General features: G+C 35.9%; 1 protein-coding gene and 2 non-coding genes across 3 annotated transcripts; 1 reads left to right on the plus strand and 2 right to left on the minus strand.

The window, feature by feature from the left end:
* Window positions 1-7415: 7415 nt before the first annotated feature.
* On the minus strand, window positions 7416-7497 carry LOC113341357. Its single transcript, XR_003355904.1, has one exon. It is a non-coding gene; the product is annotated as a small nucleolar RNA SNORD25 (small nucleolar RNA).
* A 235-nt stretch (window positions 7498-7732) lies between these two features.
* Window positions 7733-7803, minus strand: LOC113341974. Its single transcript, XR_003356295.1, has one exon. It is a non-coding gene; the product is annotated as a small nucleolar RNA R66 (small nucleolar RNA).
* A 2841-nt stretch (window positions 7804-10644) lies between these two features.
* On the plus strand, window positions 10645-11648 carry LOC113339436. The gene is made up of 2 exons (XM_026584729.1): window positions 10645-11098; window positions 11404-11648. Exons 1-2 carry the CDS (start codon window positions 10645-10647, stop codon window positions 11646-11648), a joined length of 699 nt encoding a protein of 232 aa, XP_026440514.1.
* Window positions 11649-13789: the final 2141 nt, after the last annotated feature.

The following is a 13789-nucleotide window of genomic DNA, read 5'->3' on the forward strand; positions in this document are numbered from 1 at the left end:
AAAAAAAAAAATGAAAAATGAAAAAATCATCGTTACGTTTTGTTCAATAAGGCCAAAGGGAAGTAGAAATTTATAAGTCAAGGAAGAAATCGAAGAGAAGAGTTAATTGTCAAGGTTCTATGAGGTTCGATAGTTTATCATCAACAGTTGAAGACCGAAGAAGACGTTGTTTCTACTGAGCACTATGAGAGAGTCGAAGAAAGATACATTTGGTTGATTTGTTAGTTCGCTTTCAATTTGACACAAGATCTTTCTAGCACTGGTTTAACTCATCACACGTAATTAGTACAGCTGTGTAGCAGATGTCCCTCTCATCTTTATCTCTCTCCTAATCTTATCCAGCTGTAAAGCAGCGGACGCATCTTACAATGTTTATCTAGCTGTGTAGCGGATATCTCTTTATCTAGCAGTGTTGCGGATGTGTCTCCCCTTTTCTTCAGTCAACTTTAGAGCTGACACCTTTAATTTCTCTGGCATTCTAGTTACTTGGAGATAGGTTGAGAATATGTATGTCCTCATAGCTCTTTGGATACTTGTGACCAATTAGAAGTAATGGTTTTGTGGGTACACCTCTGGTAAACCCTTCCGAGATTACCTCGATTTTATTTTTTATTAGTTTTGCTCGAGGACTAGTAAATAATAAGTTTGGGGGTATTTGATAGACACATTTTTGTGTCTAATTTGTCCTTAATGTTTTGTATTGTTAGACTCGATTAAATACTTATTGTGTTATTTTATATTTTGTAGATGTTTTTGGAAAAATAAGCTCTTGCGGCGAAATTGGCTTGAAAAGTGGTGTTTTACACCCCAGGATAGAGACTAAAAACACCCCAGAAATGCGCCGGAGGAACCCAGAAAAAATGCTGGAAACGCCCCAGAAAAATTACTTAAGGCACCCCAAAGGACATGTGTTATTCGGACTCCGGCAACGGATAAGGGGCGACCACTGGATAAGGGGTGACCTTCTTCACAAATTCGAAAAAAATATTTTGGCGGGAAAATATTTCTTTTCACAGGCAGATTTTTCGATCGGATTTTGGAGGAGTTTTTGTGCGATTCAATCGCTGAAACTTCATGGGTAGATGTAATATGTCATAGAAAAGCTGGTATGGGTGTTTGTTTCGATCAAATTTGGCTGGATAACTTGGTTTAATCCAAACAGTGAGTTGGAGGATAAACACAAACTTACACGAGTTTAACCGTGTACTGCTCGTGATTGGAAGACTTAATCAATATTCTGGAGCGTGAAGAAGGTATAAAAGGAAAGAAACACAGCTGAGAACGCGTGAAAATCATAAAAAAGGGAAGAAAATCTTCCCGAAAATATTTTTTATCACCCGAGTAAAGAGAGGATTATCTCGAGTTATGGAGGAGATTTCTTGTGTTGTAGGTGTATAGAAAGGGTCTTGAGGTATCATAGAAGGGGTGTCGAGAGTCTGGGGGGCTGAGGAGAGGCGGAGAAGAAGAAATTCGAGTTTTCCCAAACTCGGTTTCTGCTGCTGCTGCTGCTGATGAACATGAAGAACACGAAGAACGGACCTACATAGACAGTCGTTTTTTAACAGTGTCAGCGACACAGAGGCGAGGGTCGCAGCACAGTGTTTACAACACTTTCTGTCTGTCATTTTCTGTAACAACTGGTTTGTAACACTTATAACTGTTACAAATCCGGTTTTATTGTATTTATCATATTCTCATCATTTGTAAACCATTTTTGAGCATCTATTGAATTCTTTGAGAGGTTTTCCAACATGATGAGCGGCTAATTCTCTCACAACCAAGGCAATGAGGAAGTTATTTACGCATGAATAATTGGTAATTATTTATTCTCTCTAATTTATAATTTATAATTCACTCAATCACTGCTTTTGCAGAGTTTTTAATTGTTTGCAAAATATTTCTTCATTAGTTGTGATTCAATTAGATAGGTTATGCTTTGTTTAGATAATCTATGCTTAGGGGATACAATTAATTTTTGAGAATTTTCCAGATTATTTGTGAATTAAGAAATAAGAGTCTTAAAAGATAATTAGAGTTTTGAAATATGTATCATTCAATTTTGCGTCATAGTGAAATCTAGTGTCTTGGTTACCTCTCGCCCACTTTGTTAATATTTTTGTATATAATTTTATTAAATCTTTAAATTTAATCTTCACAAGTCCGAGAGTTTGAACCTCATTACTACAACATCATTCAAAAAAATATTATCATTAAGCAGCTAAATTTTTCACTTGACAAGGCAGGAGCCCATAGGAAACTCCAGCTCAATGAGTTGGAAGAGATTCGTAGAGATGCATACGGTAGTGCTAAGGAGTATAAGAACAAAATGAAACTTGTGCATGATAGAAATATCTTAAGAAAGAAATTTTTTCCAGGTCAAAAAGTTCTTCTGTATGATACTCGTTTGCATCTATTCCCCGGGAAGTTACGCTCTCGGTGGACCGGTCCTTTTGTGGTCCGTACTTTTTTTCCTCATGGAGCTGTTGAGATCGAGACACCGGATGGTAGTATTTCTTCGAAGGTTAACGGTCAGAGATTGAAACCCTTTTTAGAGCCCTTTCCTACAGGTGATGTTGAGGAGGTCCCTCTGGAGGACCCTGTTTACCTTTGATTGACCATTGAGGCGCTTGTATGTTGTGTATTAGTTTTTGATTTTCTTCACCCAGGTACTATCTTTCCAACTTTTCCTCATGTTACTTTACTTTTTGGTATTGCTCTTTCATTAAAAACATTGAGGACAATGTTAGATTTAAGTTTGGGGGTGGGGAAGAAACTTTTTGCTAGCTTTTAGTTGCAATAAATAAACTCCAGAGCCCAAAAATTTATGCTTATTAAGGTCGGCACTAACCAATCTAAGTGGATGGGAACATTTTGGTTGTAGGATTTGAGGAACCAATCTGATTAGATGGAAACATCTAGAAGATTCTATTCATAAAAGCACAGAGCTCAGGTGTTAGAAAAGAAAACATGGTAGTTTCGTCATATCCTCGTGATGGAAACATCGAAAGAATCCTGATCACTTTTTTTTTCTTTTTACCATTACTAGGGTGAAATAGAGTGACTGAGATACATAAAAGAAAATTGAGACCAGACCACCAGACCAACCGGAATAAATACAATAAAGTCGACCACTGGTACCCTTGTATATGCCATCTAAGTTGACCTAGAGTTAGGATTATCGACCACTGGTTCCCTTGTATATGCTAGTGTGTTGATATTAGTCCAGACCAGTATCTCAGTCCATTAGGATAGGTTCACCTTAGTCAACATCATCCACGTTTTTCTCTACATCCATCTTCTTAATCTATCCATGTGATTGGTTGACTCCGGTTTATGATGTCCAGAAACTATCTGAGTAGAGCTCTGTCACTTTATATGAATTTTAGTATGCTTGAGTGCAAAATCGTGTACAACAATTGGAATTTCGCATTAGGGTACTTCCTCCTGTAGTCAATAAGTATGCCAACCAAGGAGATTCTTTAGTGCCTTCCAAGGTTCTGCGTAGATAACTAGGGTCTGGAGTTAAGGTTTTTGTGGGTACACCTATGTTAAACTCACCTGAGACTATAACTCGGTCACTAGGGCCACCTAGTGAGTTGGATTTTATTTTTTATTAGTTTTCCTTGAGGACTAGCAAATAATAAGTTTGGGGGTATTTGATAGATACTTTTTTGTGTCTAATTTGTCCTCATTGTTCCGTATTGTTAATACTCGATTTCGTACTTATTATGATGTTTTGTGTGTTTGGAGGTATTTTTTGGAAAAAAATATAGTTGGAAAATTCGGCTCGAAAAGTTGCTCGGAGCACCCCGGAGGACAATTGTTATACGGACCCGCTATTTTTGCTAAGTGTCACCCGCGGATATATATATAGCCCAATTTTGTCCACAACACCCATTTATCCATTGCACCCATCTTCAACATTCAAAACTGATTTTTGGCGGGAAATGGAGCTTTTCACCTGGCAGATTAGGGTTGAAATTTTGGGCGTGTTAGAAGGAGACTAAACGGCTAGGATTTGTTGGGATTATGTGAATGGACTTAACAAACCTGGTATGGCTTATTTTGTCGACTGAATTTGGCTAAATAATCCGTGAGAGTAAAACAGGGAAACACATACGCTGGAAGGAATATTCACGGGATTACAACGAGTTAGACATGTGCTGCTCGTGTTTGAAAGGCCCTAACAACTATTTGGAGTACGAAGGAGTTAAATATGGCAATTTGGCAGCTTCAGAACGTGTGTAGAGATCAAAAATCTGAATTATTTCCTAAACTGGCCGTGAAGAATAATGTCGAGTAATGGAGAATTATATGAAGTAATTACGTGATATTTTGCTGTTGCTGGGTTATAAATAGGTGTTGGGTTGTCATAGAATGGGGACGCAGAGAATTGCGAGGATTTGGAACATCACAGAGACGAAATACAATCACCAGAGAAACCTGCTGCTGCTGCCATTGAAGAACACGAAGAACATTGACCCACATGCACTGTCGTTCATGCTACAGTGACTGTGACACTTCAGCGGCAGACTTATTTGCTACAGTATCAGTGACACATCCTGTGTATCGTTCTTTGGTTTGTCACACATATAACCGTTACAAACCCGATTTTCATTATATTTCTCCCTTTTCATCATTTGTAAACCATTCTTTGAGCATAAATGAAATCAACTTTTGAGGGTGTTTCTAACATGATGATGTGCTAATTCTCCCACAACCAAGGCAATGAGGAAGCTATTTACGCATGAATAATTGGTAACTATTTTATTTTCTCTAATTTATAATTTATAATTCACTCAATCACTGCCTTTGCAGAGTTTTTAATTGTTTGCATAATTTTCTTCATTAGTTGTGATTCAATTAGATAGGTTATACTTTTTTTAGATAATCTATGCTTAGGGTATACAATTAATATTTGAGAATTTGCCTGATTATATGTGAATTAAGAAATAAGGGACTTCAAAGATAATTAGAGTTTTGGATTATTTATCATAATTTATTCATGTGTAATAGTGGAATCAGTGTCTTGGTTATTCCTAATATCTTGAAATCAAATTTTGATCTAAGTTTTCTTTACTTTTAAGTTTTATTAAGTTTACAATCTTTTGCTTTCACAAGCCTCAACGAACCTTTTACTACAACTCAATTGAAAATCCCATCATCTGCGGCTTAGGATCTACATATCTTTGTTGAAATTTCAAATTCGCTATTGTTTGTTGATTAAAGTGATTTTTTGTTGATTAAAGTGATTGGGTTGGGATTTTTCATCAAGATAATTTCAAGTGCTTGTTGATTAATTTTTGATCCCACTGTGCAATTTCTTCTCTTCAAAGAAGACTATGTCATCTTCAACAAACTCAATAGTAGCAGCGACAACAAAGATTCTTTTAGCTGCATCATCTAAAGATTCCATGAATCTCGGTCCATTTATCACTCCAACAAAAACAACTTCTCTAAAGACTCAGACGCCAACAGTTTCAAAGACACCAAAGACTCAGCTACAAACCGATTCAAAGACACCCAAGACACCAACACCTGTTTGGAAGAAGACCCGTACCAATCAACACTGATTCAATAAAAAGATAACCGTTCACACTAGTTACCTATGTTATTGTTACTATGAAAAAACCATTGGTAAAAGGATGGGTCCATGGATCCTACTACACCTTTTCCACATATGTTACTATGATTTTATAAAAACCTTTGAGAAATGGTTGGATCTTTGGATCATAACATCTTTACTACATTTGTTATATGGTTCGGATGCGTTAGTTTTGATCCGACCAAAGTCATTTAAACTTGTCATGATATCTTGAAATTGATTAGATATGGTAGGAATTATTTTTTCAAATTAGGGTCTGGGACTATGGTGTAAAATGGTTTGAGTTCGCATGTTGTCTGTTTGAAATCTTTGAATTTATTGTAATAGTTGTTGGAGATGAGTCTGCCATGTAATTTCTATGGATCTTGAATCACAAGTTAATGATCAATATATTTGAGGCATGCCTCCTTTTCAGAAAAACAAAAAACAAAACAAAGTACTATTTGGATTCCCACAGTTCGGACTCCCATAGTTACGTGTATCTTCATGCTCATTTCGCTTAGCTACACCTTAAACTAAACAACTAAACTATGGTGTTTGGCGTAGCCAAATGGCCTTACTATAATGCTTGGCCGAGCCAAATGTAATGTTGTTTCCAACTAATCTCCAGAAATTAGTATTGACGGTTGATAGAACGGTAAAATCCATAAATCTTGTGCGTTGCATCCTAATTATAATTACAGTGGTTCTGTATGAACCGTGAAAAAATATTTATGTCAAAACCGCCTCACAATTTTTTTTTCTTTTTTTTTTATTTGTGAGTCTCAATGGGCCCAGTCCCTCGAGAGACATACAGGAAATGTATTGTGTGTGGCGGTTTTTTAGTGTGGTTTTCTATAAAGACTTTGCGGACCGAAAAGAAAAAAACAGGTGAAAACCGCCACACACAAACCCATCCCCTATGCGTCTCCCGAGGGGCTGAGCCCACTGGGACCCCATAAAAAAAGAAAAAATTGTAAGAGGCGACGCAAAATCTCTACTAAGATCCCGAAGCTGCTACACTTCCCCCACTCCCTTCCTCCATTAGGTGTCACTATTTTTAACCCTTGATTCTTTGATTGAAATTAGCAGGAGTCTCATTATTATTGAATCTAAGGGTTGAGATCAGTGCCACCTAATGAGAGAAGGGAGTGGGATAAAGAGTGGGGGTGATTTTAATCTTAGTCAAAAAGAATTTGGGTTTTTTCTATGTACCTAGAACCGCAAATAGTGCAACGGGAGGCAAAGACCTTTAGGCAGAACTTGAATTGGAGTAAATCTCCCCCATCTTGTATTAAAAATGTTCTTAATATAGATAAACCATGATGTAAGGATTACAAACTCCCTAAATTAGTTCTTTTGAATGCACTTACGAAAAAAAATACACGAAGACTTGCAATCAACCACTCTGACGAGGAGAATGGGATTGTTGGACTGCATTTTCGTCATTTTATATTATATTAAAAATATTGTCTTATCCATGGTGCATAAATTTGGAAAAAACACAAACAATAGCACCGACTTTAAGGTGTCCTTCCTTTCGTCTGATAGATTTGACAAATTTGCAACAAACTGTCGGTAAAAAAACAGTTGGGGCAGATACGTTTTTTCGAATGAACCTAAATTAAATTGCTGTTTGTAGTATCCAGCGGTGCCCGACAGTGAACATAGCAACGACTCTAAGCCATAAAAATGGGCGCCCTCCCACCTTTTCTTTTAGAGCGACAGTTTCTATCGGTTCACCGGAATAACACAATAACACCCGACTGGTAACAGTACAGAAAACTAAAGCTACTGATAAGTTTAGAAAAGAAAACATGAATAGTATGATTATGCCTCAGCCCCTTAGATGTTATAATTTTGTGGTCATCTCCACTATCATTACAGGTCTATGTTTAATCATCATCGGCATTTTACATCAAACATATCACTAAATCAAAAATAATTTATGCTCTTACCTAGAACTTTCTCAAATGCAACGAAAGCAAATGAAAATACAAAAAGGCATGTAGAGCAACAAATACTATTGCTTCAAGGGAACGAGTCAATCAGGAACTGAAATATCCTGTGGACCAGATTAAAGAAGCCTAAACAAAAACCAGAAGAAATAAAAACCCTAATGGAATTGAATCAACGTAATTTGATGGTATCCTCAGTAAATGCTTATAGCTATCATCAATAGATAATCAGGTCTCAAAGATTTCATTACCATCATTGGATCCATACAATAAAAATAATAAAAATGACTTAATGGACGAAAAAAAAGAAAAGACTGAGATAAAAGGAGAGGCAAGATATGTTGCTGTAGGTGGAGGCGGTCTGACTTTATAAATAGAGACAGGTAGTGAAAGAAGATAAATTAGGGTTTTGCTAGAAAGAAGAACAAAGCATCCTATGGGTTTTATTCATAGTCTACATCTAACGGTGGGAAATTTAGTGGTATCAATGGGTATCCGATTGCGGTTCCAGTTCCGAGTGCTAATATTAGTTAATCCAGTTTTGAGGACCCATTTAATGGGTGACCCCACCACGTCTGGATGTGCATTTTTTTTCTTCTAGATTTGGCGTGTGTATTTGTGATTTGTTGTCATCCCGTCCCGATGCATTAATAGGTGGAGAAAAGATAAGAAATATACGAGAATTTTATTTATTTTTCTTTTTATTTTCGCAGAATATTTATGTTTTTTTCCCCTTTATGTATTAATTAATTGGAAAAAAAGTCATAATATGGTAGGTACTCGTCTTCCAAAGGGAAAAATATCGTTTGGTCCTTTTTTAGGTAGGCCCATGTCTGTTTAGTCCTTTGGGAAAACGCCTTTACTGTTTGGTCCATAATTATTTAAAAATATAAAACAGACAAAAGTACCCTTCCGTGTTAGATTTTACTTATTTTCTTGTAGCAGATCATTCGTCAAAATAAACTTCTGTTAATTTCTACTAATTTTTTTCAGAAAACATATAAACCAGAATTCATTCCAGAAATGAACTCCAAAGCTAAAAAAACAGAGTTTATTCCAGAAATGAACTCCATATAAAAACAGAGTTCATTTACGGAATGAACTGCAGCATCATCATCTTCGTCGTCTTCAACAACATCATCAACATCTTCGTCTTCAAAAACACCACTGTCTTCATCATCAACGACAGCAACAGTAGCAGATCTTTATCTTCTTCTTCATCATCATCATCAATAACAGAGACAAAAAACATTCAAAAATCAAGATTAAACGCCATCGTCTTCATCATTTAATTGCAACAGCTGAAAAAAGAAAAAAAAACTAGAAAAATCGTATTCAACAGTACCAACATCATCGTATTCATCGTCTACAACTACCGATCTCCATATCTAAATCACAGACGTGGATTTTCACATTCAATCACCATTGTTATAGCAGCAGGAAGAAAAGAGAAGAAAAAAAATGGAGATGCCATTATTAGTAGGAAGAAAAAGAAGAAGAAAGAAAAAAAGAGAGAGATTAGATCTGGAAAGAAAAAAAAAAGATGAGAGAAAAAGTAAATCTGAAAATGATTTCTTCGTTCTTACTTTTTGAATATATATATGGTCCTAATCTAAAAGGGTATTTCTGCCACTACAAGATGACAATTACATCATCCATGACGTCACCCTAGGACCAAACCATAATTTCTAGGATTAAACTATAATATATTTTCCCAAATAGGACCAAACAGACACATGACTGAGTCAATTGGACTAGACTCTCTCTAATATATTATTCTTAGGACTATACGGTATTTCCTACTCTTCCAAATTGAATTTGAACTTAATAAAAATTCCAAACACGGGGTTTTCCTTTTGAGTTTGTAATTTTTAAGCCAATCATATGTTTCCAAGTGTCCTTACCAGAAGTCTCGTTTCACAAAACTTCAAAAAAGCTTATTTCGGCCAATAGAAAGCGATGGTTTCCTCACCGTTCAACGTGGAAGCTTTATTCGTCTAGGCCTTTAAGTCTTTAGATAGATTAGGTAGTCAACTTTAATTTCACATCGTTCATTTGGTTCTAGATCAATGATGAAGAAAAAGGGGTGAAAAAAGGGAAAGATGAAGAAAAAGAGTTTGAAAGTGACGGTAAATGAGAAAGAGAATATTCAAGATTCAAGATTTTTGATTTTTCTGCTCAACATTAAAAATACATCCAAAATCAATGAAGGATAGGTCAATTTCATGTTTTTGTATGAGTAAATATTTTGATTTAAGCTACTTGATTGATTAATTATATTTAACATCATATTTTTCTAAGATATTCAGAGGGTGAAAAAACCCCATGATCCAACAGTTTGATTTGTTTCTTTTATTTTCCCCAAAATCACGATTTTTAGTTTGTTTTTTTTTGTTTTTGAGATTATGTATAATCCGACGGTACATATAAACATGTAATATGGGATCAATGTTAGAAAGTGAGTTCAATCAAGACTCTTTAGTGTTCGAACTATAACACGAAAGTGAAGTTTTATTCTAGAAAAAACTAGAATGTTCCGTAGGTTTTGCTTGTATAGGAAGTCTTTATTTGCTTGCTTAGTACGTAATTTTTGTTAGGAAGTTTGATAAATTTGGAAGTCTTTTCACGCGGTTTGGTTTAGTATAAGTATAGGCTTTGAGTCCTTGAGTTTTGTAAGCAACAGTACGAGGTTTTAATTGAATCTTCTTAGCTTCAACTTGTTCTTGTTCTTGTGTTTTACATAGTTTTTCTCTGTCACTTGTTTGCTGCATTATTTTTGATCAGTAGGAAAAAGATTTGGGGTCCAAAAATTGGTATCAGAGAGCCAGTAGATCATGAGTTGTTAGGGTTGTTAAGAAGACGACATCCAACATGAGTTCGATCAAGGTACCAGTCTTTGATGGCAAGAATTTTGAGCATTGGAAAATACAGATGGAAAATATATTCATGTTTTAAGAAGTATGGGATATTGTCGACGCAGGATATGATGAACTAGCTGCAGGAACTGCTCTTACTTTATAACAGACAACTGCTCTAGCTGAGAACAGAAAAAATAACTCTAAAGTTACATACATCCTTCATCAAGGAATCCATGAATCTATCATGTATAGAGTAGTTTATATCAAGGAAGTTAAGAGAGTTTGGGACTCTTTAACAAGTTATTATAAAGGGTCTGACAAGGTGAAGAAAGTACGTTTCCAAACCCTCAGAAAAAAGTATGAGCTTTTGCAGATGGACTCAACTGAGTTGATAAAAGATTTCTTCTCTAAAACATTGAGTCTTGTTAATGAGATGAAAGCTAATGGAGCTACAATTGATGATACTGCAATTATAGAAAAGATATTGCATAGTTTACCTAAAAAATTTGAGTCAAAAGTAACTGCCATTGAAGAATGTAATACAGTTTCTGATATGAAGATTGATGAAGTATTAGGATCATTACAATCTAATGAGCAGATAATGCTAGAGAAATTTTTCATTCGACCAGTTGAAGAGGCACTTCAAAGTCAGACAAATTGGAATAGCAGACAACAGTCTAACTCGACTAAATCTCAAGGTAAATTTAATCCATCTCAAAATCAAGGAAAAGGAAAATATAAGAAAACTCTTGACAAAACAAAGATTCAGTGTTGGGAGTGTGGTGAATTAGGTCACTTTTCTATTGAATGAAAAAGGTTTTCTAAACAAGATTGTGAGAATAACAAAGTAAATTTGTTAGAAGAAGAATATGAAGTTTTGTTGATGGCATGTCATTCCAAGTGAAGAACAAGCACGTCAAAAATGGTTTCTAGATACTGGATGTAGTAATCATACGAGTGGATTAAAGGATTTGTTTGTTGATCTGGATGAATCAAAGAACAGATGTGAAGTTTGGCAATAATGCCTTAGTACCAGTAATGGGAAAGGGAATGATAGCTATTATTCTGAAGAATGGTTCTCAAGCTTATATCACAGATGTATTTTATGTGCCTGGACTACATCAAAACTTGCTGAGCATGGGACAACTTTCTGAGAGAGGATATTCAATGCACATTGAAGGAGGTATCTGCACAATTCATGACAAGAGAAAGAGACTTATTGCAAAGGTACAAATGACCAAAAATTGATTGCTTCCATTGAATATTAATTATAATGAAGAAAAATGCTATAGTTCTCCTATAAATGATGATACTTTGTTATGGCATATGAGAATGGGACATGTGAACTTTGAAAGTTTACAACATCTTGAGAAGAAGGATATGGTTTCAGGATTGCCAAATATAACTCTCCCTAAAGACAAGTGTGAAGATTGTATATTTGGAAAGCAGCATAAAGACCCTTTTCCAGCTGGAAAATCTGTAAGAACTGAAGAGCATTTGGGATTAGTTCTCTCTGATTTATGTGGACCAATAGAAGAGATCTCTAGAGGTGGTAACAAGTATTTTATCACCTTTATTGATGATTTTAGTAGAAAAGGTTGGGTTTTCTTGATGAGGCAAAAGAGTGATGCTTTTGAGTACTTTAAGAAGTTTAAAGCTTATGTTGGTAAAATCAAGTTGGCAAGAGAATCAAAGTGCTAAGAACTGACAGAGGCACTGAGTATATTGCAGTTAAATAATTTTTTGGAAAACAATGGAATTGAACACCAAGTCACAACAAGATACACGGCACAACAAAATGGAGTGGCAGAAAGAAAAAATAGGACTATCATGGAAATGGTTAGAACGATGAGAAGAGCTAAACGGTTACCAAAAGAATTATGGGGAGAAGCAGTTTCTTGTGCAGTGTATATACTGAATAGATGTCCAACTAAGAGTGTTTTGGAAAAAAACTCCAGAAGAGAAATGTGCAGGAAGGAAACCAAGCATTAGACATATTAGAGCATTTCTCGGCCGACCTCGCATGCGTTTCTATCTCAAGCATGTTTGTCAATGTTAGTGATCAAAACTATGAGTCTTGATTTCTAGTCTACATAGCTAAGTCTCGGACTAGGATAGAAAAGTGTAGTTGAGCTCAAGGACTTCATGGATATTCATCATACAATGACGAAGATCTACTCAAGGAACCGTGGAACTTCATCAACAAAAAGGTATGTGGAGACTTGAACTTATCTATCACTCAAAAGTCTATCTCTTCTATCTCCTACTTCTTATGAGACAAAAGTTGTATGCTATATAGACTGGATCATACACATTTGATATTTCAAGTCAAGTATATCTCGCCTATCTATATCTCGAAATCATGTGTTGGTAAAGCGATTCGCTTTGATCGGGCTTATCTTCACCTAGTGATGAAAGTCATAATGTTTCAATCACTTTGAAAATCGCTTTGACGAGAAATAGTGTAACAACTATATAACGTCCTCTAAGAATGTTTCAATGGTTGGAATGAGAGTTTAAGTCTATATAACCAATGATGGATATAAGCATTGTGTAGAAACACATATGTGCATAAGTCATATTCCTTAATCCGAAGTTTGCGAACTTTGTTGATTGAGAGAAACCAGAAGAATTGGCTTTGCTCAGTTTGTGAACTCAGTCCGCGAATTGACGGAAGTTCTCTTGCCGAGAATTTCATCTGGGATTTTCCAAAAAATCGTTTGCGTGTTTAGTCTGCGAACTCAGTCCGCGAACCTAGTCCGCGAACTGGCGGAAGTCTCCTTGCCGAGATTGTCTGCTGAGTTTGGAAAACTCTGCCGGTGTCTTAAGTCCGCGAACTTGTTTTCGTACTTGAGTGGGTGATGATCTAAAGATGTGCTCTGAACATGAAACTTAAATTACTAAGGAATGCAGTACATGAAAACCGTGGCTTTAAAGTTCATGAGTCGATTCAATCGAATCATCTTTGTTTCAATTGTGTCTTGTGTAGTTACATAAGATCTCATAGCAATTGAACAACTCTCTAACTAGTTCATTTAAGTCAATTGAACTAGTTATGGTGAAGAAGAACAAGGTTAATATGAAATGCTCATATGGTTGACCTTTTGGGTTACTATGTTGAACCAACATACACGGACACGTTTGGGCACGGTTTTCACAAACCCAGTAAACGTATATCTCAAGTGTGTGTGACAAGCTTAGTTTTCGATCTAACGGTTGAGAAATATTAGCTTGAATCTAAATCAGGTTTTCATCTAACGGTGAATATTGATTGCTTTGTAACTAAGGCAAAACCCTGATTTGAAGACTATATATAGGAGACATCTAGCATTATGCAAAACCAATCCCCACACGTCTGTGTGATACTAGTGCGCTCGCTAGAGTCGATT

This window comes from Papaver somniferum, chromosome 1, assembly GCF_003573695.1.
Source record: "Papaver somniferum cultivar HN1 chromosome 1, ASM357369v1, whole genome shotgun sequence".
Taxonomy (NCBI): Eukaryota; Viridiplantae; Streptophyta; class Magnoliopsida; order Ranunculales; family Papaveraceae; genus Papaver; species Papaver somniferum.